The sequence below is a fragment of the Battus philenor genome, unplaced genomic scaffold (genome assembly GCF_028537555.1).
Source record: "Battus philenor isolate CCGP_79_NKW_IND1 unplaced genomic scaffold, ilBatPhil1.0.hap1 SCAF_3, whole genome shotgun sequence".
Taxonomy (NCBI): Eukaryota; Metazoa; Arthropoda; class Insecta; order Lepidoptera; family Papilionidae; genus Battus; species Battus philenor.
In genome coordinates, this window is record NW_027181693.1 from 16,306,477 (window position 1) to 16,330,770 (window position 24,294).

A 24,294-nucleotide genomic window follows, 5' to 3' on the forward strand; every position below is an offset into this window, starting at 1 on the left:
GTAAATGTTGTTTAAAAACTTAAGCAATTACAATGAATATCTTAGATTACATCTTTGAAATTATATTTACTTATATTGAACTGTAGGAGCTATACAACAACTGAAAATATTAACATCTCTATTTGATGGTCATAGCATATTTTAATAATGAATAGTTAAGTAATTGTTACACTTCTTCTTAGTGTATTATTCGTGATCAAGGGTCATAACCAAATACGTAATGTTCCGCTTCCATTTTTATCAAGGTTCCATCTCATCTTCTATCTCTTTCAGCTTCTTCATCACCGACATATATTAGCTTCTCCGGGCAATTCAGATCGGGGTAATTGAGGGTGTGTTTAATATGAATCAATTAAAATAAGCGTTTATGTTTGTATTCTAACGACAGTGTGTTTAGAAGAGAATATACAGGTTGTTCCATAAATCACCATTAAGCCCATATCGGACTAACCTTGGAAAACGAATTAAAAAATCTTAACAAAATTAATTTGCCTTAAAGAGAGCGTATAAAATTATTTCAGTTCTAGAGATATATTGTTGGTGGTTTGAATAAATAAGCTCTTTTGTACAAGATAGTACAAATAAATATTTAATTACTATATTAAATAAACTTACCTTCGTAGTCTTTTTCTTGCATTTATCCGTACCGGCAAATATATTTAGTTGTGCGGAACCAGGCTTCATTGGGCATTGGTCTATATCTACTCTCCGGAGATCGATGTCTATGCCGCTGGTGCCTCTAAAACAATTGAATGACGTTTGTGTGATTCTAAGTATAATATCTTCATCATCGTGTAAGCTGATAGACGCCCACTGATGGGCCTGGGCCTCCATGAATCCTCGATGAACGGTTTGCGCTGCCTTCGACTTTCCGAGAACTTCGCTAGTCAATTCCTACCTAGCTTCACCTACCTGGTACTACCTTTATTAACTTTGTACTCGCTCCCCCCTACTTTGTTTCTTTTTTGAACCGATTTTCTTGCTCTATTACTTAATATCTACAACGATAAATTTATTGTGTTTAAGTCAACTGCTTATTCCACAAAATTCAGCAACAGATTTATTAAGAGAAGAGAAACGCTGTCGATTCATCTTCTAAATACTTTCAAAGTAAAAAATATGCTAACGAAATGGTTGTAAAACCAGAATAATGTAGAAACAGAAAACTTAGTACATTCTCATTCATAACACGTAACATTTTTCACTTAGTAATGACAAAAAAAAAATACTTAAAATTTATGTTTCCTTATTTCTCTGGATGTATAAACCCGATTTTGTTAATACAATCTCTTTGGATAGTACTATCAAAATCAAAATACTATTCAAGAAGCGAGGCCTGATGACTTTTAGTACAGGTGCAAACCCATTACATGCATCAGTTCTCACAAATTCTGGTACTATGACTTCTGTAAATTTTAGTACTGAGATTCCTTGTTTATGGAGAAAAATAAACATTTTGTTTATTTATTTATTGTCAATTAGTGACTTTACTAAATTCTGAACGCTAATGTCGAAATAATTACATAGATGGGGGTTATGTAAAGTAAAAATAAAGGTCTATAATACGATGTTAAAATTTTGTTAGCTAAATTTGATTCGTGGACTAAAATTACAAACAAAAAATTACGCACGGTAAGCTTATTGAGTTACATTTAAATAAATACATTTAAAAAACTTTTAGGTTAAACGGTTTTTTGATACCCATATTGTGGTGGTTGTAGAAAAATATGTACCTAGTCCGCCATATTGGAACGGCGTCCATCTTGAATTTTAAATTTTGACATAATCATCTTGTTTTACTAGTGTAGCCCTTTCATTTGATACCCATATAGAGGGGGTTAAGGAAAAATATGTAATCCGCCATTTTGTATCGGCGGCCATCTTAAATTTATAATGTTATTGATTTTATTATATTGTATTGTCTTCTAAATTAAATGTGTGTACCAAATTTCAGATCAATCTGACAACGGGAAGGTGCTTAAATTTCAATTTCTAATTTTGACCCAAATAAATAAACAAATAAATTCCGTACGGGTCGAAATAAATAAAAATGTTTAAAAAAAACCATAATATCGTCTCCAATCAGGTGGAACAGTAACGTAGTACCAATTGAATGGTCTCGATGTTCCAGAATAATCCATTTCGCTTGCTCTATCTTCGACCCAATCTGTGTTATTGCTTCACCGACAATGTGTTTGGACTGAGGTATGACATGAACCCAATTCGGTGTTCCGCACTTCGAGACGAATATAAGCTTTAATCCTAAAATTAATCAATCTAACTAAAATTATACTGATTTTAAACTAAATATTTCTGTTTATTTTTCTTCATTTTCATCATTTATAAGAGCATTTGACCTCTGTCTCACTTGTTCGTATGATGCAACAACGCTAGTGTCGAAATAATTACATAGATGGGGGTTATGTAAAGTAAAAATAAAGGTCTACAATACGATGTTAAAATTTCGTTAATATTCCAAGTGTACTTAAAAAATGCATAAAAACTATTCCGTTTAAAATTAATTCAAGTCACCACTTATATAAGCAATTAGAGATATTTAAATAAACATAGAAAAAGAAATATAAATAATTTAATTAAGTATTTTTTATAATATTTAAAAATACATTTTTAACTCTACCGTACAAGTTGAAGTAATTAATTGGTGAAGCAATTAACATAATTTTCCGATTTAACACTAATTAATTTTACTTTCAGCTGTCTGCACTGAATTTCAGCAGGTTAGACTTATTTCTTCACATGCAAAGTTTTTAATTTGCTTATAATATCACGCAAGCTAAACAGCCTGTCTGCGATATTTTTGAATTTAAATTAACATGAACACGACACATGAAATTGAAAACGAAGGTCTTCGACCGATTTGTGTTGCCGGTGATGATATATGAATCCGAGAGGTGATCATTTACGACGGGCCTCTGAAAATGGCTCAAGATCATCTAAAGAGCAATGGTAATGGATATGATTGAAGATTTGCTCATCTGAATACATATGCCTCCCTCAATGATATCTATGGGGTGATATACTATAGTATTGCCAACAATCGCCGTTTGTTGTTATGTCATTATCTGAAAACTTATTAGTGAGTAATGGCAATCCTATATAACTAATGCACAAAGTGTGAGTTAAATAAGATTGTATCTCAGGAATTGAACCCACAACCTACGATCGCAAGTGATAATCCTTCACCGCTAAGCTACCTTTCAAGTGTGTAACATAAAGTAATTACTTATGTTATTTATGCCCGTTTAATGTATGAAACAGTCATCATATCTCGACTTTTATTGCTTCGCTTTTATATAATAATTAATATTTATGAAGGCTTACGGAGTGCGTTCTTAATGAAGGCAATAAATATAGGCTTTTATATTTACGTGTTGATACCTTCGATTCGTTGGTTGACAACCATATTAACCTAGGTAGAGTGGTGTAATATTCCTTTAGTTTTGTTATAAAAATTTCTACGATAGCCCAAAGGATAAGCATATACAGATGTTCCTAGAAGTATTGCTCATGTGAAATGGCAGTAGGCAGGGAACATTGCTCAATCAGCCGACTTTGTTTATATAATAGGATCCCAAAATTATAGTGAAACGCATTTCTATGGCCGCCGCAGTTTGGGATCTCTCGTACAACCTTGTCCTGGGTTCACAAGGACATTTTTTTATTTTCTTCATCCTCTTACGTTCCGATTAGTGCCAAACACAGAGTGCACTGTTTGGCACTAATCGGTGTAACATAACTCCTGAAGATGCCCCGTGGAGGGGTGAAACACGTGTTGAGTGATTTGGCGGTGGCAATTGTGCGATTCGCATTGTTTGCCGCATACGTGTTTATCAGCGGGCTGGCGGGCTCTGCACTTTGTTGCACGACTACCACTGCATGTGCGAAAGTGGCTAAATATTGGTCCTTTTCATACTTAGGATGGACTTCCGCAAGGTAACGCTGATTCCATTAAAAAAAACCTGTTACGTTCTTCTTAATATCTCTCACTTATTCTCCTACTTCTTTTTCATTTCTTTATTTATTACGGTTAGTATATACACTTACGAAAAGTTGATATGTGGACTAAAACTAGGAACAAGAAAATACGCAGGGTAAGCGGTAAGTTGAGTTACATTTAAAAAAAACCTTAATATCGTCTCCAATCAGGTGGAACAATAACGTAGTACCAATTGAATGGTCTCGATGTTCCAGAATAATCCATTTCGCTTGCTCTATCTTCGACCTAATCTGTGTTATTGCTTCACCGACAATATATTTGGACTGAGGTATGACATGAACCCAATTCGGTGTTCCGCACTTCGAGACGAATATAAGCATTAAATCTTAAAATTAATCAATTTATACAAATTATACAGATTTTAAACTAAATATTTCTGTTTAATTTTCTTCTTTTTCATCATTTAGAAGAGCATTTGACCTCTGTCTCACCTGATCGTAAGTACAATGCTATATGCTTACCCAGAATAAATCTATTTACTCTTGTCTCGAAGACACCTAAGTTATAATAGTCCGAGGAGCCGTCTCTCAGATCCAAATCTTCGGCTGGCATGAGTTTAGGCGCTACGTAGCTCAGAGGAGTATCTGGTTACTGCGAAGAGTCAAGAAGCTGATGAGACGGACTTTGGCATTTGTCTTGTACTCGTCGGGAATTTTTGACCCATTTTACAACCAGAGATAATAGGGTCTTCCCCGAAAAGAAAACCCGTATATTGACGCCAGAACTGCGCCGATGAAGGTGTGGGTATGTGAGACCTGTGTCGAACAGTTGGCACATCCTAGCACGGGAAGATACGACAGAGCTTGGATAGACGTGGAAGTCGAAGCAAAGCGATCTGGACGTTTACTCTGGGCAGCTCTGTGCCGAAAAATGGTAAGAAAAGGACCAATATTTAGCCACTTCCGCACATGCAGTGGTAGTCGTGCAACAAAGTGCACCGAACGCCAGTCCGCTGATAAATGCGTGTGCGGCAAACAATTCGAATCACACAACCACCACCGTTAAACCACTCAACACGTGTTTCACCCCTCCACGGGGCATCTTCAGGAGTTATGTTACACTGATTAGTGCCAAACACAGAGTCATTAATTTGATGTATAAACGCTCCTGTTCAGCTTGGCATGATGATCTTAAATATTTAATGGAATCAGGCGTTACCTTGCGGAAGTCCAAGTAATACCACGACTACGACTGCATGTGCGGAAGTGGCTAAATATTGGTCCTTTTCTTACTTAGGATGGACTTCCGCAAGGTAACGCCTGGTTCCATTAAATACCGAAAAATGGTGTCCGGAGAGAGGTTATTTTGCGTTGTTGACTGTTATAACACGTCAAATAAAAATGACGCTGATAGATTGTTCTACTGCTTGTCTATTCGTACTATAAAATTGTTAGAAAAACACTTAGTGTGGGTGAAAGGAATTTCAACCGTGTACGGATGTCGTGAACACGTTCAAGGTTTTACATCAGTTTTAAAAATTTCAATGCTAATTGTTACTACTACTACTCCGCTAGCTCAGTGACCCAAAGGGGGTCTTGGCCTCCGAAGCGAGAGACTTCCACTTTCCTCTATCTTGCGCCATCGTCTGCCATTGGCTGACATTCAATTCGCGCAAGTCTGCCTCAACCAGTCGATCCAGCGATACCTGGGTCTACCCACTGGTCTTCGACCCCTCAGTTTTTCCAGGTACGCTACCTTCACGCTCCGATCCGATCCTATTCGCTCCAAGTGACCAAGCCAGCGGATTCGTTGAGCTTTATATTCGCCAATGATATTTGGCTGTGCTACTATAGTCTGAATTTCGGCATTCTTTCGGAGCCTCCAAGATCCGTCTTGATTTCTCGCTGGTCCCAAGATCTTCCGCATGATTTTGCGTTCCGTTACTAACAGTTTTTGTTCTTCTTTCAAAGTTAGCGTCCAAACTTCACAGCCATACATCAATATTGGTCGTATTACGGTTTTGTAGATACGGACTTTTGTACTTCTGCTTAGGAGCCTAGACACTAGAACCTTGTGAAGTGCTGCACTGCATCTCAGCGAGTTCTGGATACGGATATCGATCTCAATGCTAATTGTTATATTAATAAAAATGTTTTTCGTAATATGTTGATAGGTCGTCATAGATATCCAATAAGACAGGTTGGAAGCGGCTAGCGTCCAATGTTTTTCAACGAAGTTTATATATCCTTGTTCTTGAGGATGGACTTTCTATACTGCGTTAGCAGGTTCACGATCTCTCTCTATAAACTTTAGGACCTAGTAGCAATCTATTCTGAGCTTTTTATATATTGTTGAAAATATATATATATACTCAATATCATATACGGTTGAGGCAAGAGCGGGAGATATATGTGTTGAAGGATTCAGACCAAACTTTAAATTCAACGTGGGGACAATCTTTTAATATTTGGTTAGTTAGGCGGCGTGTCTGGTTGGTTAAGGTGATAGCTAACGCAACGAAGCCTTCGTAAAGAGGGTCTAAAGCCTAGAGTAACATAGCGCCTCTCTTTCTACAACGCGATAGAGTGCAAAGATGTTACGTCTTATGTTTACGTCCACATAAGTATATAAGGCGATGTGAGATTGTAAAATTTTAAAATTCAATTTTTGAAAGCAAATTTATTGTAAAAATGCTTGACAAATAGTGTCAGATGTATGATTTATTATACGTATTATCGTGTATAAATTAAACACACATAAAACTCAAAAATTTCAACGAATTAAATGTACGAAAACCCAAAATAAAGTTACAAAAAAATCCACAATCAATCTTGCTTACGTATTGAACGATATCAATGCTTTTAAACTAAATGTAATTTGTGAATGCCGTTGGCAGGAAACCTTCATTTACAAAGCCAAACGTACAGGATTTTTTTTTTGTTTTATTTTGATGTAAATAGAAGAAATTTCTTCGTATATTCACCCTTGTATAGAATGCCTGGAAAGTTCCATTAGTAACGTTTCTGCCACTTAAAGGTATAACGAGAAAACAAGGTAAATCAATCAACTTACGTATTTGCTTCAACTAGTTGCAGGCGAATTGTATCTATTAGCATACTTCAAGTTTTAAAAGTAATTTTGAAGATAAACCTACTTATACCTTTTAAACTTTCGTGTGTTTAACTTGTGCTTTAGACGAGTTAGTATAAAAACCATTTTTAGAACTTAATAAAATATTTCACACCCTTTGTACTAGCAAAGTGTTGAAATTTATCAAAGTTATGACGTTATCGGAATATCAAAATTTAAGTTACCTTTACCAACTTATGTACATTTCTCTCCGCTTCGTAAGGTAAGAAAATCATTTGTAGGTAATCGTCTGAGCTTTTACTATAAAAATAATCAAGGTTTGTCGCCTTTTCACAATATTGAACACTCTTGGCAACCTTCGTAATTTTATTTTAAAATGAAGTTTTTATAAAAATGTATTTACATTTTCAAGGGAATTAAATATATTTTTTTCCAAATTAAATTATTCTGGTGCTTTTCTCATAACGTATATTATACACAATGATCACTATATATGATGCATACTGAAAAACTATTAATAATGGTAAAGTAACTTTTGTATATAAATTTAAAATACTTTTTACACATTTTGTGTACAACCGCGAACTTAATACTGAAGGCATTCTCTACTCTGAAAGTAAGTGAAACGGGTAATAAAACAAAAAATAAAATAAAAAAGTACAATCAAATTGAGAGGGAAAATAATCACATAAAATAACTTATGTAAATATACTAATGAGTACTATTTACTATAATTATATATACTATTTATAAATATAATAAGCAACAGTCGAATAATGATGATATCGTCAACTTGTTAAGCAACATATTTCGAATCTTCGCTTTAAATAAACCTAGGCTTCCTAAAATTAGTAAATCACTTTGTGAGCAACTATGTGCGGTATTACAATACTCATCCGTGATATATCTCTAAGTTATGTCGTTGTAAAATTAAAAAGTTCATTGAACGACAACTTATAAAAATACATACAATAGACACAAACCAAATGAAGTTCATCTATCCACTAGATGGCGTTAGTAGTATTTACTTAAACAGTATTCAATTCACCGGCACACCTTATTGCTCTAGTTCGCTTTGAGTGACTTCCTATTTGAACGCTTAGATAGACACTCGTACTTTTGTGATCTGGTAAAGTAACGCTCTACGGGGTTGGTTTATTTGAAAAGGTGACGCAAAGGGAATTTTAAAATTGTTAATACATACAACTGGTACCAAATAAAGTGCTCTCCTGGTATCTCTGTATTATGAATATATTTATTGCAAATCTTCCTACGCCATCACCCTCTTCCTTTAATTCATATCAGTCTATAAACGCCACTGCAAGATATAGGCTTCCGTCAAATATAGCCGTGGTGATAGGTCTCGCGCTGCTGGCATTTATGCCTCCAGAGATTTATTTAATGGAATCAGGCGTTACCTTGCGGAAGTCCATCTTTCGTAAGAAAAGGACCAATATTTAGCCACTTCCGCACATGCAGTGGTAGTCGTGCAACAAAGTGCACCGCCCGCCAGCCCGTTGATAAATGCGTCTGGCTGATAAATGTGGCTCGCTAAATATCGGTCCTTTTCTTACTCCAGAGATTTAAATACTAAAATGGACTTACTTGAAGAAATATGTTCCATTGTTATATCCAAAGAAAGGAACCGTGTATGTGAGCATCCAGATGTTTCCACCTCCACAATCGTAGTAAGGCTTCGACCATTTCCCATCCTCGTATGTAACCGAAAGTATCTCGTCAAACTCTCTCTCCGTGTGCGCGGTGTCATTATGCGTGTAGGTATTATATCCTGGGAAAAATATATCAATCAATTACAGAATATCCAATATAAACCACTATAGTTTTCTATATGATATTATATCCGGCGTTTAATTTGGCACGACAGAAATATTTCTAATAACATTTCTTAAAAAAAATTTAGTTCGAAATAGTGTGATGTTGACAGTGTAAATAAAAGACCCTGTGCATCATATTGTTAAATCTTTTTATTAATCAGAAAAATCTGAGAAAGCTCTAGGTCGATTTAAAAAAAGAATTGTCAAAGAAGGTTGACGTGCTAACAGTTCGAAAAGAGAACGAAGATAATGTAAAAGAAGAAAGAAGACGATTGGCGATTGACTTGCATTCCCATGTAATTGTACATAAAAGCTAAATTATACAAGTTTGTTTCCAGGGAATCGAACTCATAATCTACGATTGCATGGCGTAGTCCTCTACCGCTGTGCTACGACTGTTCTTGTAGATTGGTACAACTAGTTAATTTAAAAATTTGATTAGATATTGTCTTTGAAATATTTTAACATATATAAAAATGAATGTTTGTCTGTATGTACTTTATAGAATCGTAAACTATACGTTTGATCATATGATGATATTTGCCAAAGTTGCTGTGCATGAGCTCGCAAAGGTTTATAAGTCATTTTTTAATCAATAAAAATCACTCAAATTAAATTGATTATTCGTGTGATGTTTCTCATAGCAACTAGCGTAAGGAACAACGAGTAATATATCCATAACTGTTAAAAGTTACAAAACTGTGTGTACTATTGTGAAACAAGTTAAACTTAGATATGTTTTTAAGTTAAAACGAATTTAATCTAAGTAAGAAAAGGACCAATATTTAGCCACTTGCAGTAGTAGTCGCGCAACAAAGTGCACCGCCCGCCAGCCCGCTGATAAATGCGTATGCGGCAAACAATGCGAATTACACATCTTCCACCGCTAAACCACTCAAAAATTGAATTTAATCTAACCTATTTTTCATCTTTTTTTCAAAATACTCTTGAAACATCATTCACTAAAACTATAAATTTACTATACCATTGTAAAACATATCAAATTTTCTAAATTCAAACACGATACGTACCTCGACGGAACTGATTGTAGTTTCTTATCACACGTTCCGCGTTCTTGCGGGCTATATAGAACCACTCCGAGGTATTGCTTAGATATTTATATTCCACCGCCAGATCCTTCGCCAATATCGGACCTTCGGGCAGTCTGTATGCGAATGGACAAAAGAGTTGGTAATCCTTATACTGGTACTGGTCGTAGCAATTTCCTGCTGCGAATACATCATCGTCAAATTCAACCATTGAGAAAACACTTGCGTGAAGCAGATACTCATTATGCATAACAGACGGACCGGCGTATTTCCACAATCTAGTCAACATATTAGCTCTATTGACAGCTAATTCTGCTTCTATCCTAAATCTCTCTTGAGCATATCTATCCACAACTCCTTCTCCTAGATTCAAATGCGTACCAGCTGTACAGTTTTCACCTAAAAGATGCTGTGTTTCAATCAATCTTAAAAATTTTGTTACAACGTCTTCGTGAACAGTTGTTTTAATAGCAGTCACGTTTTCATTGCCATCGAGTGTATCATTTGGAAATTCTTTAGGCGTTTCAACACTTAAGATATCTTCCATTGTTAATTTTTGAGTTTCGTTGTTATCGTACCCGTGTTCGACGTTGTACAAGTGATCTAACAGGGAGACTTCATCAAGAGGTTCCTGTTTAGGGTTATTCCCGGAGTAATTTCCAAAAAGTTTGTGGAATGATTCAGTGGATTCTTTTGGTTCGTCTTCATCTGGAGCGCTGTAGGGTTTGAGTGCTGCAACTACTGGATCTTCGCCCGATTTGTCGATACTCTCTGTAACAAATGGGAAAAAATCAGAATTTTTTTGAAGTCGTGCCGGACATGGTAATTATATATTATATGTGATATATATATATATATATATATATATATATATATATATATATATATGCTTGAATCGATCTTTTTGAATCTTAATTTGTGGATGAATCTTGTAGTATCTTGTATTAACTAGTAAATGTACATAAAACATAAACTAGTTTTCCATCTTCGTCACACTGCTACGAATCTTGGTAGAAAACTGTGTTCACATTGACCAGATGAAGCAAGCTCTTCAGAAATCTAATTGGTAATCGAACATCAAAGGTGAGATTCTATTTTCGTAGCCCGAAAAACTAAATTTGAACATTTTATTAAAAAAAATATCTTTCGGTTTACTGCTACTGATAGACGACATGTAAAGACCTTATTCGCGTAAAAGGGATTTCATAGTCAATGAAATTGCCGTGTAAAATTTGCTATCTTACCCTATAAAGGAGGATTTTGTTTATAGCAACACCAGTTCGGAGTTTTCATTACGGTGGGCAATTGATCGTCTGCATTATTTATTAGGGGCAATTTTGTACGGCGCTCGACTTGTGTTGCTATAAAAGGAGTTGTTAAGGTATGCCTTTCTTCGCCTTTATCGTTCTCGACCTCGATTTTGATTGATAAATTATCTTACAGTTCGCGAGTACATTAAATTACTTCAAGTAAGTGGCAATTGTCAAGGATATCTCACTTAAAATCCGGGATATTGAAGAGGATATTTTAACATACATTTCATTTATGTTAAGACAATTCTTCTTAATATTATTCTTTTCAGCTGGTATACACTCACAGCAAGACATAGGTCTACCCTCAAAGATCTTTATAATGACTGGTCCAGTGTTGTCCTTATCCAGGAAATTTCCGTGACCAACTATGTCATCTGTACTAGTGGGAGACCACGCCACATCAACCTGATCGTGGTCAGAGAACCTTTTGACTCCAACGACCATCGGTTGAACGAGCGATGTGCCCACTGCCAATTCAGATGAGCAATTCTTCGAGCTACGTCGGTGATGTTAGTTCTTCTGCGGAACTCCCCATTTCTTATCACATCCCTTACGTTTAATAGTAGGTAATACAGGGTGATTGGTTCATGAAAAATGCATCTAATGTGCCGGATAGGTTAACCAGAATCAATCTTAAAAATTTTGATGTGATAGGACTTGGGTGTCCATCAAGTATACTAACGTAAGTATGTTACCCATGGAAAGTTCTACCAAGACGCGAGACAACGGTTATTGCAGTTAGCTATAGAGAAGGTATATACTTTGCAGTAGGTGTCTGTTGGCTTCCATGATGAAAATGATGATCAGGTTATCGTGGCGATTGAAGCTGCTATAGGGAAGTACCAAGTTTTGAAGATCTGAACCATCAACAATAAGAATGTAGGTGAAGATAGAAATACAAATAGATAAAATAAATAAAGAGCAGCGAATGAAAAATATCAAATCATTTCCAGTTTCGTCGCAATGGTCCGAAGCATGTATTATTTAAAAAGCTCTCCGATTTTCTTTTCTATGTTGAATTATAAAACACTCAGTGTACTGAATAATTCCTCTTGATCCCTTGTCTCCATAATAGTGAGTGACTCCTGTACACGAACAGTGGCTTCACTATAAATAGCTCTAGCATCTCTCGTAAATATATAAGGAGGTATGGGTTCTAATTTTGCTGTATCCTTTTTTTATAAATATGTTTAGTTAGATTACCTTCAATTTTGGATCATTTATAATAACAACTTTGTACATCTAAAGAAGGTATTGGATACAATTTGAATCTTGCTTCGCTATAATATCTTCCATAATTTTAAGTAAAGCAGTGAAGGTTCTGAACGCCTACTAATCAGGTAAGAACTCACAAGAAACTTCATCACCAATATCTCAGCCAAAGAACGTACACTGTTGGACAGAGATGTTCCTATATATTTCGGATGGAACCTATTGGAAGCCTGTACCCAACGTCATTCGAGGACCTTAACAAGGTGCGAGAACCTTAATGCTTTACGTGGTTTGCTCTCTGCCAGTTCAACTTGCTAGGCTGTATTGGTCAATTTCGTTAGTCTATGATTCTCCTAATTTTTGATTTTTTCTTATAAAAAATCTCGAATATTAATTCTATGGCGAAAGTTGTCCAGACCTGGACATCCTGTTGAAATGATGATGATTATGAAACTGAATTTTTTGTGATGAAAAGAAAATATTTTTAGTGAAATACAACGATGGAGGATATAACATAATAGCTACGCTAGGCAAGCGGGTTGGTAATGGCAGTGTGATGTTATGACACGCAGAGGATGCTGTTGCCCATCCTCTGGACACTGATCTCACTGTCATTTCGTACGAAACTCAAGGAAGGAAATGGGGTGTGCCTATTTCAAAACGGGCTCACATAGCTTACATCATCATTCATTTATTCCTATGTCCCCAAGAAGATGCAGAGGGCATTTACAGTACGTTTCCATCCCGAGCGGTCTTGATCCTCGCGCTTTACTTCGCTCCACGTCGTTCCAACTGCCTTCACTTCTGCAGTGATCGTCCGCCGCCAGGTTTGCTTTGGGCGGCCACCTTGAGGGTACCATTCTAGGGTTTGCCTCGGTATGTGATCAGGGTAGCTTCGGAGCGTGTGGACTATCCAGTTCCAGGTGCTTCGTTTGATTCTGGTTAATAGACATGTCACCGCAGCATTTTCAGAGATCTACATTGGAGACTTTGAGATGTTGGAGCTGGAGATATTAAGGGCCAAGATGTCTTGTGCCTCGTGTTTTATTTAGCTCCACGTCATTCCAACTGCCTTCACTTCTGCAGTGATCGTCCGCCGCCAGGTTTTCTTTGGGCGGCCACGTCTTCGCTTTCCTTGAGGGCACCATTCCAAGGTTTGCCTCGGTATATGATCAGGGTTCCTACGAAGCGTGTGAACTATCCAGTTCCAGGTGCTTCATTTGATTCTTGTCAATAGACATTTCACCACGGCGTTTTTAGAGATCTACAATGAACACTTTGAGACATTGGAGTTGGAGGTAGAGGCTTACATCATCATACATCCTCGAAATGAAGTGATTCGCATAAGAACCAAGGTTACCAACGTAGGTAGAATTGATCATCTAAAGTAGTAGTGGACAGGGCACATGTCACGTGCAACTGGTGGCTGTTGGGGTCGAAAGTTTTTCGAGTGGTGATCACGAAACGGTAGACGTTACCTGGATATGCTAACATGGCAGGTTTTTTTTATTATTTTTGTATTATTAATATTTCATGGCCTGTATTTATAACTAAGAATTTTTTTATTTAATGGAATCAGGCGTTACTTCGCGGAAGTCCATCCTAAGTAAGAAAAGGACCAATATTTAGCCACTTCCGCACATGCAGTGGTAGTCGTGAAACAAAGTGCACCGCCTGCCAGCCCGCTGATAAATGAGTCACAGAGTCTCTGTGTTTGGCACTAATCGGTGTAACATAGCTCCTGAAGATGCCCCGTGGAGGGGTGAAACACGTGTTGAGTGATTTGGTGGTGGCGGTTGTGTGATTCGCATTGTTTGCCGCATACGCATTTATCAGCGGGCTGGCGGGCGGTGCATTTCATTGCACGACTACCACTGCATGTGCGGAAGTGGCTAAATATTGGTCCTTTTCTTACTTAAGAAATTTTTTAATTAAATAAAATAAACCGCCAAATATACAACTAATAAAACCTGAATTTTAGAAAAGTTTTATGAAGATTACTTATTTTATTTCTACACATCTAATATATTTTCAAATATTAAATGCGTTCTATGAATCTTTTTATGACTGATAAAAAAAAAATTTATACACAATGTCGTGAATGTAGCGTGTATTTCGAATGAAATAAAAATAAAAGAGATTTCCATTATTTGTAAAGAAATGCTTTAGTGATATTAGAGAGGAACGAAACGCTCCGTTGACTCGGAAACTAAGATCAGGGAAGAACAGGCAGCGTGTATATGACGTATTAGAAATGTAACTTTATTGTGTCCTCTAAGGTATTGTAAGCTTGGGGGAAATATTTTTTTATTCATTTTTTACCTACCAGATAGTATTATTTGCCTAGAAGATATAAACGTCTGTTCATTTATCGCAGAGTTTCCGAAACTTTATTGCGTCGTAGACCCCTTGCCATGTTTTTCCGTGTTGGGTAGACCCCCTACTTACCTGATATTGATTTCCTGTAAATTTCTAACTGTAGTGAAATTTAGTGTTAAAAACTTAAAGTAAAAACACATGTTAATTTATACATTTATTAATTGAATTTAAATTAAAACTACGCAAAATAAAATTTTGTATCTGTTATCTAAAATATACGCAACATTAAATAAACAATTTTTTCACTTCATAGGTACTTTTATAAATAATGTAAATGTTTTGATATTATAAGATAGTATGATGTAAGTGGATCTCAACACATACACTGATAGTACCTATTTAGGTACTATCAGTGTATGTGTTGAGATCCACTATCGTGGACCGCCATTTTCATTTATGGACCCCCAAATTTTTTTTTGCTGACGTAGGCCCTTTGCAGGTTGTCATAGACCCCTAGGGGTCGATACAGACCACTTTGGGAATCACTGTTCTAGACATAGAAGTTTGTAAATGAATTGCTCTAAGTTCAGGGTTTTAAATTGTTAATACAATCATTAAAAAATGACAAACCCCGAGTTTCTTGTTCGTTCTTCTCAGTGATCGGCGCGTTCCGAACTAACGTAAACTTAATTTTATGCCGACTATTATAAATGATTGTTATGTTTGAGAGCATCGCCTTAATGATGAGCGACGACAACCTTCGCCCATCATTCCTATCGTTTGCTCGCTGGGTGGTGAGTGATACTGTCAAAAGGAATAAAACAGTATAGATAAGTACAAAATAAACTGCACAAATAACTAGTCAAGTATTAATAGGAAAAATAAACTAAAAATAGAATAAGAACAAAGTAGTATTGTATTAAAAAAGTCAAATCAAAAAAAGAAAATTGTGTTATAAAAAATAGGGTAAGTAATAAAATAAAGAATAAAAGAAATGTAAGAAATGTAAGGCGATGAAAGCATGGAGGAAGAAAAAACAAAATGAAAGATATTGTGAAGGAAAAAAGGTAAGAACAAAAGAATGAAAGTGAGTGAAGAATAAAGATAAAAATTTGAAAAACTTATTTGTAAACAAAGACCCTGATCCCAACAAATTAGAGGTACGAGAGGCCTTCAATAGTGGGGGCCATAAAAATTATTGTTATGATCTTACATAATAAAAAAAATTAAATTTGAATTTGGTTAACTTCGTCTCAAACCACCAGGGGATATTTAACTAGAAGACGTTCAATAGACATTTTTAGGACATATTAAAACTAGAAATATCTATTTAAACAACCTGTATATATATAATTGGACATTTCATCCAATTTCCTTCGGGAAATATTTAAGGAATGTAACTTCGAATTTCTTCCGCAAATACAATTTGATTAACGTTAAAAATACTCTTTCGGATAAAGGTTTTCCTTGATACATCGTAACCTTTTAGCACGATATAACTTTCGTATTAAAAAGAAACACAATTATTATTACAAATACTGCTTTATCATCAATATAACTTCTGTAAAATGTCCACAGCTGGTAATTGATAGTCCCAGAAATTTCCAACAGGACAAGACGAAAGCTGCCAGCATTTCCGTTATAACGAGGTTATGTATCCACATCATTAAAAATCTTTTTACTTTTACGCGTTTATAGGGACATCAGGTTTGAAGAAAGAAGAAGGTATTCACTATACAACTCTATGCAGGAACTAAAGTCCTCGAGTTGTTACATCACGTATTACAATGGATTGGTTGCCTAAATCTTAGGTCATTTTAATAGACCTTCAGAGTAACTGGAGGTAAGTATCTTTAAGAGCTTGGACTGTCGCTAGATATAAAGTTAGAATTTCGATGACAATTAGTTTTTATTATGTATGACTACCATTGTGTGCCTATGAAAGTATAGCAAACTATAAACCTGCGAATCCGTGCAAGTGGACCACCAGCTGGTATCGTATTGTAGACGAGCGTACATACGTAAAAAAAGCGTTTTTAAAATTCGAATTACTATGTTAATTCTTCTATTATCTGTTCTACAGACTTTCTGCTGCCAGAAGTCTTTGCCTTTCACATTCCGATTAAAAAAAATTATCCTACTTTTCAGCTGATGAACGACTGACGTCATGCACTTCTCGCATCCAGTGACTTCTCGTGATCTTAACTATGTCGTCAGTCATCCTAGTAGAGGCTCTACCTCTCGCGTCTACTGACTCGTGATTGCCATTCGATAACCTTTCGGCTCCAACGGCCATCGGTCCATGCAGCTGATAAGCGATGTGCCAAACTTACTGCCGCTTCAGATGAGCAATTCTTCGAGTTACGTTCATGGTCTTGGTTATTCTGCTTCATTTCATATTCGATCTTTCACTTTTAATAGTAAGTAAAAGGAAGGTTATCGAATGGTGATCACCAGTCAGTAGACGCGAGTTAGATAGACCCTCCAATAGGATGACTGACGACATAGTTAAGATCGAGAAATCGCTGGATGCGTGCAGTGCATGACGTCAGTCATCCATCAGCTGAAATTTTTTTTTAATCGGAATGCGAAAGGCAATGATTTCTGGCAGCTGAAAGTCTGTAGACTAAATAGTAAAAAAACCACAGCAATTCGAATTTTAAAAACGCTTTTTATGTATATATATTTACGCTCGTCTACAATACGATACCAGCTGGTGGTCCACTTGCACGGATTCGCAGGTTTATGGTAGACATACCTAATTTGGGAGAAAGTAATGTCATTATCTTTGAGGAAGGTCCATGTCTTTCTAGCGTTTGTTGGTTGAAAACAAGAAGGAGATACGATACGGTAACGGTATTTGTATCAAGTATAAAATATAAGGAGAAAAGAGATACATCTTCATGGTTGTCCGTTTCTATATTTGAAATTTAACATTAACGCGTGTGGATTGTGTGTGAAATTAATCGGGATCGAAGCCGTAAAATCGACAACCTGTATTAAACTTCGGAACAGTTTATAAAGGTTATTTTTCTGTGCGGCCGTGCGAGAAACGAAAGAAGTATCGGTGAGCGGGTGTGAAGACGCCGCTGATGCGAATTTGATCCCTACAGCGAGCGAGTAGAAGGGGCTTTGAAAAACGCATTTACGTAATTCCGTTTTTTGTAATTTTCGTAACGTCGCCATGTAGGTTTATTACAAAATTGTTCAAAAGGAGGCTTTAATTTATATTCATAATGTCGAGCATGAGGTGCGAGTGTTGGAATATTTTTGCATGTACATATACATACGAAGGTAGCTTAAAAAAAACATTTGATATGTATTAAATAGGGTTTACGTAAATTTGTACCGGAAGAGCTTTATCATATTTGATTAATAACAAAAAAAAATTGGAATGTTACTTACATAAGTCGTCAAATTAAATTTATTTTTGTAATTAAAGCCTTGTTGTTGAGTGGTTATATAAAGTTGTCTAGTTATATAGACCGGTTATAACAAAACGATTTTTAATCATTCGTATTTAAGAACTGACTATTTTTATTTATTTTTTCTACGTAAAGTTTATATGGAATTTAGATTTAGAATAAATAAGGGCTCCGAAGATTTTATAAAGGTTCGCACTGTACACGGTTGTTCGTCAGATCGGTTCGGCCCATATATCCCTTGTATACGGGCCGAGCCGATCTGACGATCCTACTTATTCGATCGGGCATATATCTTCCTTAAAGATCACTACAGCGAGTTCCCGATACCATACCTATGTCGTTCACCTATCGCGTCTACGGGCACATGGTTGGCACTCGAGAACCTATCGGCCCCAAGAACAAGTGGTTGCATGAGCGATGTCCCCCGACTACTTCATACGAGCAATTCTTAGAGCTACGTCGTGATGTCATCTTTCACTGAAACTCTGAGCAATGTCCTCTCCATTGCTCTCTGAGTGACCTCCTTATGAGGCCTTACGGAGTCGATAAATGTACACGAGTTTCCTTTAAGAATCCCAAATTTCTAACACCGATCAGTATTAACTAACTGGCATCTAAAAATACTGATTAATGCCATCATAGAATTTCAGATTCACTAAATTATAAAGATAAGTAAGATATTTAATTAATATTATTCAAATAATACACATTTGTTAATAATTTATTTGTCATACCAATATAGATACTGTAAGTAAGAAAAGGACCAATATTTAGCCACTTCCGCATATGCAGTCGTAGTCGTGCAACAGAGTCCACCGCCAGCCCGCTGATAAATGCGCATGCGGCAAACAATGCGAATTACATAAACACGTGTTTCACCCCTCCACGGGGCATCTTCAGGAGTTATGTTACACCGATTAGTACCAAACATAGAGTGAACTGTATAGATACTATATTTTTAATATCTATATTTATATATCCGTTAAATACGTATTTAATTACATCACGCGAAAAATTACAAATTTTGTAAAATCGTTAGAAATATTAAAAATGTTTCCCTACCTTGAGCTATAGTTTTCTCTTTCTCGCCACTTAAAGTTACAAAGAAATTACCAAAGTTAACAATCGTCTCAATAGTTTTGTACATAATTGTATCAGAAAAGTTTTTGATTAAATCTACTCCAGTATTTCTTGTTCCAGTGTTCTGCCGTAATTTTTCATCTGTTGACGTATAAACTCACAACAGAACTCTGATTGGTTGCGTTACGTTGCAGTTAATGAGATATTTCGAAAGAAAATTCTTTTTTCTTTTCATTAGTAACAGATGTTGTTGTGATATATGTTACTTTTAGTTTTGATTAAAATTATATTCTAGTATGCTGTATTATATATGTATATATACATAATGATCCAAAATATATATAAAAGTTTTAAACGGGCGAATATATGAATCATTTGATATCAATTTACGTTAAGTACATTCTAACCAAAAATGAATGGTATCAGAAATAAAATTTTCGCATTTATCAGCGGGCTGGGGGGCGGTGCACTTTGTTGCCAACTACCACTGCATGTGCGGAAGTGGCTAAATATTGGTAATTTTCTTACTTAGGATGGACTTCCGCAAGGTAACGCCAGATTCCATTAAATATTAGAAATAAAAACTAACATAAGAATAATACAGTAAAGAGCGTTTTCAAAATTCTATTTTACTTCTTCTTTTTATCAACCGATGGACGCCCACTGTAGGGCATAGTTTTCCCCCAAAGATAGCCGTGATGGTTAGTCCTGCACTCACATCCAGCGACCTTCTGCAATCTTAACTATGTGGTCGGTCTACCTGATGAAGCCCCCCCGGCTTACCCACGTCGCGTCTACCTCCTCGTGGTCGCCACTCGAAAACCTTTCGGCCCCAACAACCATTGGTTGTATGCTATGTGTTCTGCCAACTGCAATTTCAGACGAGCAATCTTGGTACTTACTTAATTACTAAACATTAAAAATAATTAATGCTTACTATATATCCTTGTATACTTTGTACTACCATAAGTTATTCTCCTGTCGCCTTACAAAGAAATAATTTAATATAACACAGTCCAGAAAGATACTTGTTACAGGAAACTTAGAAATATCACCTATTTATTAAAAATATTAAAATTTCATGACAAATAAGCTACAAAATGACTCTGCGTTTGGCACTAATCGGTGTAACATAACTCCTGAAGGTGCCTTGTGGAGGGGTGCAACACGTGTTGAGTGATTTGGCGGTGGCAGTTGTGTAATTCGCATTGTTTGCCGCATACGCATTTATCAGCGGGCTGGCGGACGGTGCACTTTGTTGCACGACTACCATTACATGTGCGGAAGTGGCTAAATATAGGTCCTTTTCTTACTTAGGATGGACTTTCGCAAGGTAATGCCTGATTCCATTAAATATAATATGTAGATTTTTTAATATATGTGTATATATACACACACACACACACACACATACATATATATATATATATATATGTATATATATATATATATATATATGCATATATATATATATATATATATATAACAAATTTATATATATATATATATATGTAAATTTGTTATATATATACATATATATAGGAGTTTTTAATCATAGTTATTATTAAATTTTATGATTTTATATTTAGACATCTCGTTTCGCCTACCTTTATTAATTTATGTCTGCACTGCTAAAATTGTTGACTGGTAGAGAATGCCTTTGGAAGTGAGATAGCCGTTATAAATAAATCGTATAAGAAGTGCTAAATAAGTCGATAAATACTGTGATATTTTTGAAATACGTTTTATTGTATTATTTTTCTATTTGAATATAAGTTAATTATAACAGAATAAAGTAATAAAGCGGTTTGTTTATCAAAAAATTTACCCCTAAAACCTTTTGTTTCTCAAATAATATAAAGGCCATTGGAGTGTGATGAATGAAGCTATCACGGAACACCTGGGTCTATGAATAAATTGTAAAAGGCAAAAACAAAAATCGATTTTTAAGCGCCTTAAAAATGAATCTATAAATATGGAACGGAATTGTAAAACTCGAATTTCACGTTTCATCAACTCGTCTCGTATACTCGGATGACTTTACTTCAAACGATTTTGTTGTTCCGGGTCAATAATTATTGTTATTTACGGGTCTTTGAATATACAGGATGGTTCACTTTCCTGTTCATTGTTCATTTTTTAAATAGTTGTATTAAAATAGACGTTTGTGTTACATCTCACACGATGGAAAGTGTAGATGAAGACGAAGGTTGTACACGCCCGTTCAAAAGAAACCTTTTCACTCTACTCTTAAAGGTTCCAGATTTCAACCTATCAGGAAAAGTAGACACCAGGCAGGTCGTTTTAAATCTTGGCGATACTCACTGGTTCGTTTAAGGTAGCTCCGATCCCCAGCAAATTACAGGAAAAAAGATTACGATGGTATGGCCACATTCAACGAAAACCAGATGACCACGTGGTAAAAACTGCCTTAAGCCTCCCAAAATTCCCAAGAGGGAGAGGGCGTCCAAAAGCTACGTGGTGGTCTAATATCAGAAAAGAACTGGAAACCCTTCAACTTGATGCAGGGACAACCCAGGATAGAGTGGCCTGGCGCAAATTGATAAGGAGACCCGACCCCAAATAAAGGGAAAAAGGGAAGGAAGAAGAAGAAGAAGACTCACTAAAAACGACCTGTCAAACTATTTAGTTCGACATTTGGGTGTGTCAACAACGTATAGATGAAACTTTTGCCTGCGCCTAGTAGTCCGACAAAGGAATGGAGATGGCTCAATTAGTTCGAAAAGAGCCTTCGAGCACTCTCCAAAGTGTATCCTATAAAAAACCTACAAACTGGCAAATCGACGACGACGCTCAAAGGTGTGTAGTCTGCTATTTGAGAATATTTCGTTGTTAATTAACCTACGGGCACTTCGGTCAACTGAATCCAAAGCTTCCAGATGATATATTTAGTTTTCTCTTTATGTTATAAACTACTCAAAACAAAATAGGGCCCACCGCAACTTTGTCTCTAATCGTGTTTATAAATAACTCATATACTAATCATTGACAGAATGAAGCACTACCACTTCTAGCACACATGTTTATTAGTTCATAATAATGTTTTAAAAGTTAACTTTTTTGTTGATTTCAAGTGGGTAGACAAAAAAGTAAAGTGCTTAAATTTATCCATTTCTTAAATTTTCAATCGTTTGTGTTCTCCGTCTTGCTTTAAGCGCAATACTTTGATCACACTTTGTTTAGCTGTGTTTTTTTCGTTTCGGCATTATTCCCGATTACAATGCCAGGTTCTCGTCGTCATATGGATGTGGAAACTTATAATTCACAACTATACAACTATATAATTCACGTCTGCCAGGATCGGATCTGATATATACACGACCACATTTTATGTTATTTATTATGAATAATCAATCCCAAAAAAAAAACTACATTATGTTTACAAACTTCAATGATTAAAAATTTAAATATAAATTTGGTAGGTAAACTATATCAAAGTTTATTTTTTAAATAGACAAGGTAATGTGATAAATATCTGAAATGTTTACTTTAGTAGCCAACGGATAAGATAGATGAGGATGAGAAGGGTTCGGAGGGCGGGGAAGGCGTGAGGGTACACTTAAACTAAGTTTAGGGAAGTCGAGGCAGCTTTATTTATTATTTAGTAATTTGTGTTAATGCAACCTTTTCAGCCTATATTTAAGATATTTTATATTCAAGTTATTTAACTTACATACATGTTATGTTCCTAGGAAAATAAGTAAGTAAGCAAATGTTTTTTAATTTTTTACAGTTATTTTTAGTTCGTTTTTTGTGAGTTTTGTGACTGCTATGCTGTTTCATGCTGAATTTGTTCTTAATTTATTATCTATTTATAACTTTGCACAAAGATAATTCAGTTCTGCCAAGGATTTATTATGTACAGTTTAAATTGATCTTTCTTTTCGCACAGGTCTGACGCGCTGGGTGGTTTATATCTTAAAATAAATACATTTAAAAAACTTTTAAGTTAAACGGTTTTTTGATACCCATATTGTGGTGGTTGTTGAAAAATTTGTACCTAGTCCGCCATATTGAAACGGCGTCCATCTTGAATTTTAAATTTCGACATAATCATCGTGTTTTACTAGTGTAGCCCTTTCATTTGATACCCATATTGAGGGGGTTAAGGAAAAATATGTTATCCGCTATTTTGTGTACCAAATTTCAGATCAATTTGACAACGGAAAGGTGCTTAAATTTCAATTTCTAATTTTGATCCAAATAAACAAATTCTGTATGGGTCGAACTAAATAAAACCGTTTAATTATTATCTATTTTTTACTTAGTGTCGAGGTAATTAACCTTTGCTAAGTCGAAATTCGTATTTATTCTAATTACGTTTCTTATTTTCGTTTATTTTGTTGACCGCTGTGCAGTCTCATGCTAGTTTTTGTCTAAGTAATTAGCCTTGTTGATTACCAGGTTCGGAGTTAGTGTAAATAAAAATACGTATTTTTTATTATTATGTTTAATTTGTAGACATGTTGCTATTCTAAGTTTTGTACTTCAAAATTATTGATAACCGTGTCAAAGAAATGTAAAAATTTGTTGAAGTATTTTGAAATATGTTTACCGAAGAGGCATTTTAAGAAAATATTGAAGTACTAACTCTGGGAATATAGTGTACATATATTTTTATTAGTTTTATAATTATGTACATAGAATTATTACATCTTAACCTACTTTTCTTACCTATTTTCTGTTGTACATTATAAATATTGTGATTGTTGTACACATGAGAATTTTTAATATATAACCATTAATTGTACGATTTCAATGAATCTATATCTGATTTGCTTTTCTAAATAAGTAAACTGAAAATCAATAGAACGATCATATGAATACACGGAGAAAGGTTAGCCACAAAAAGGTTGTAAGTTTCGTAGAAGCCTTTAATCTCCGCAGTGGATAAGTGTAGTTTGATATTTGTTTTTGTCCACTTGGGAGCGTCTATGTCGATCACTTGAAAAGGTCGAAACTGGTATCGAATTGATATAATTTTCAATCTCA

At 35.4% G+C, this 24,294-nt stretch overlaps 1 protein-coding gene across 1 annotated transcript in view; it reads right to left on the bottom strand.

The window, feature by feature from the left end:
• LOC137927008 (metabotropic glycine receptor) overlaps window positions 1-24,294 on the bottom strand; it is a 109,332-nt gene that overhangs the window by 16,419 nt on the left and 68,619 nt on the right. Inside the window, exons 2-4 of the mRNA XM_068770777.1 lie at window positions 9,915-10,703; window positions 8,654-8,837; window positions 616-739 (exon numbers count right to left, since the gene is read on the bottom strand). Of these exons, the coding sequence (XP_068626878.1) occupies window positions 616-739; window positions 8,654-8,837; window positions 9,915-10,703 (1,097 nt within the window). The remainder of the gene's footprint in view (window positions 1-615; window positions 740-8,653; window positions 8,838-9,914; window positions 10,704-24,294) is intronic.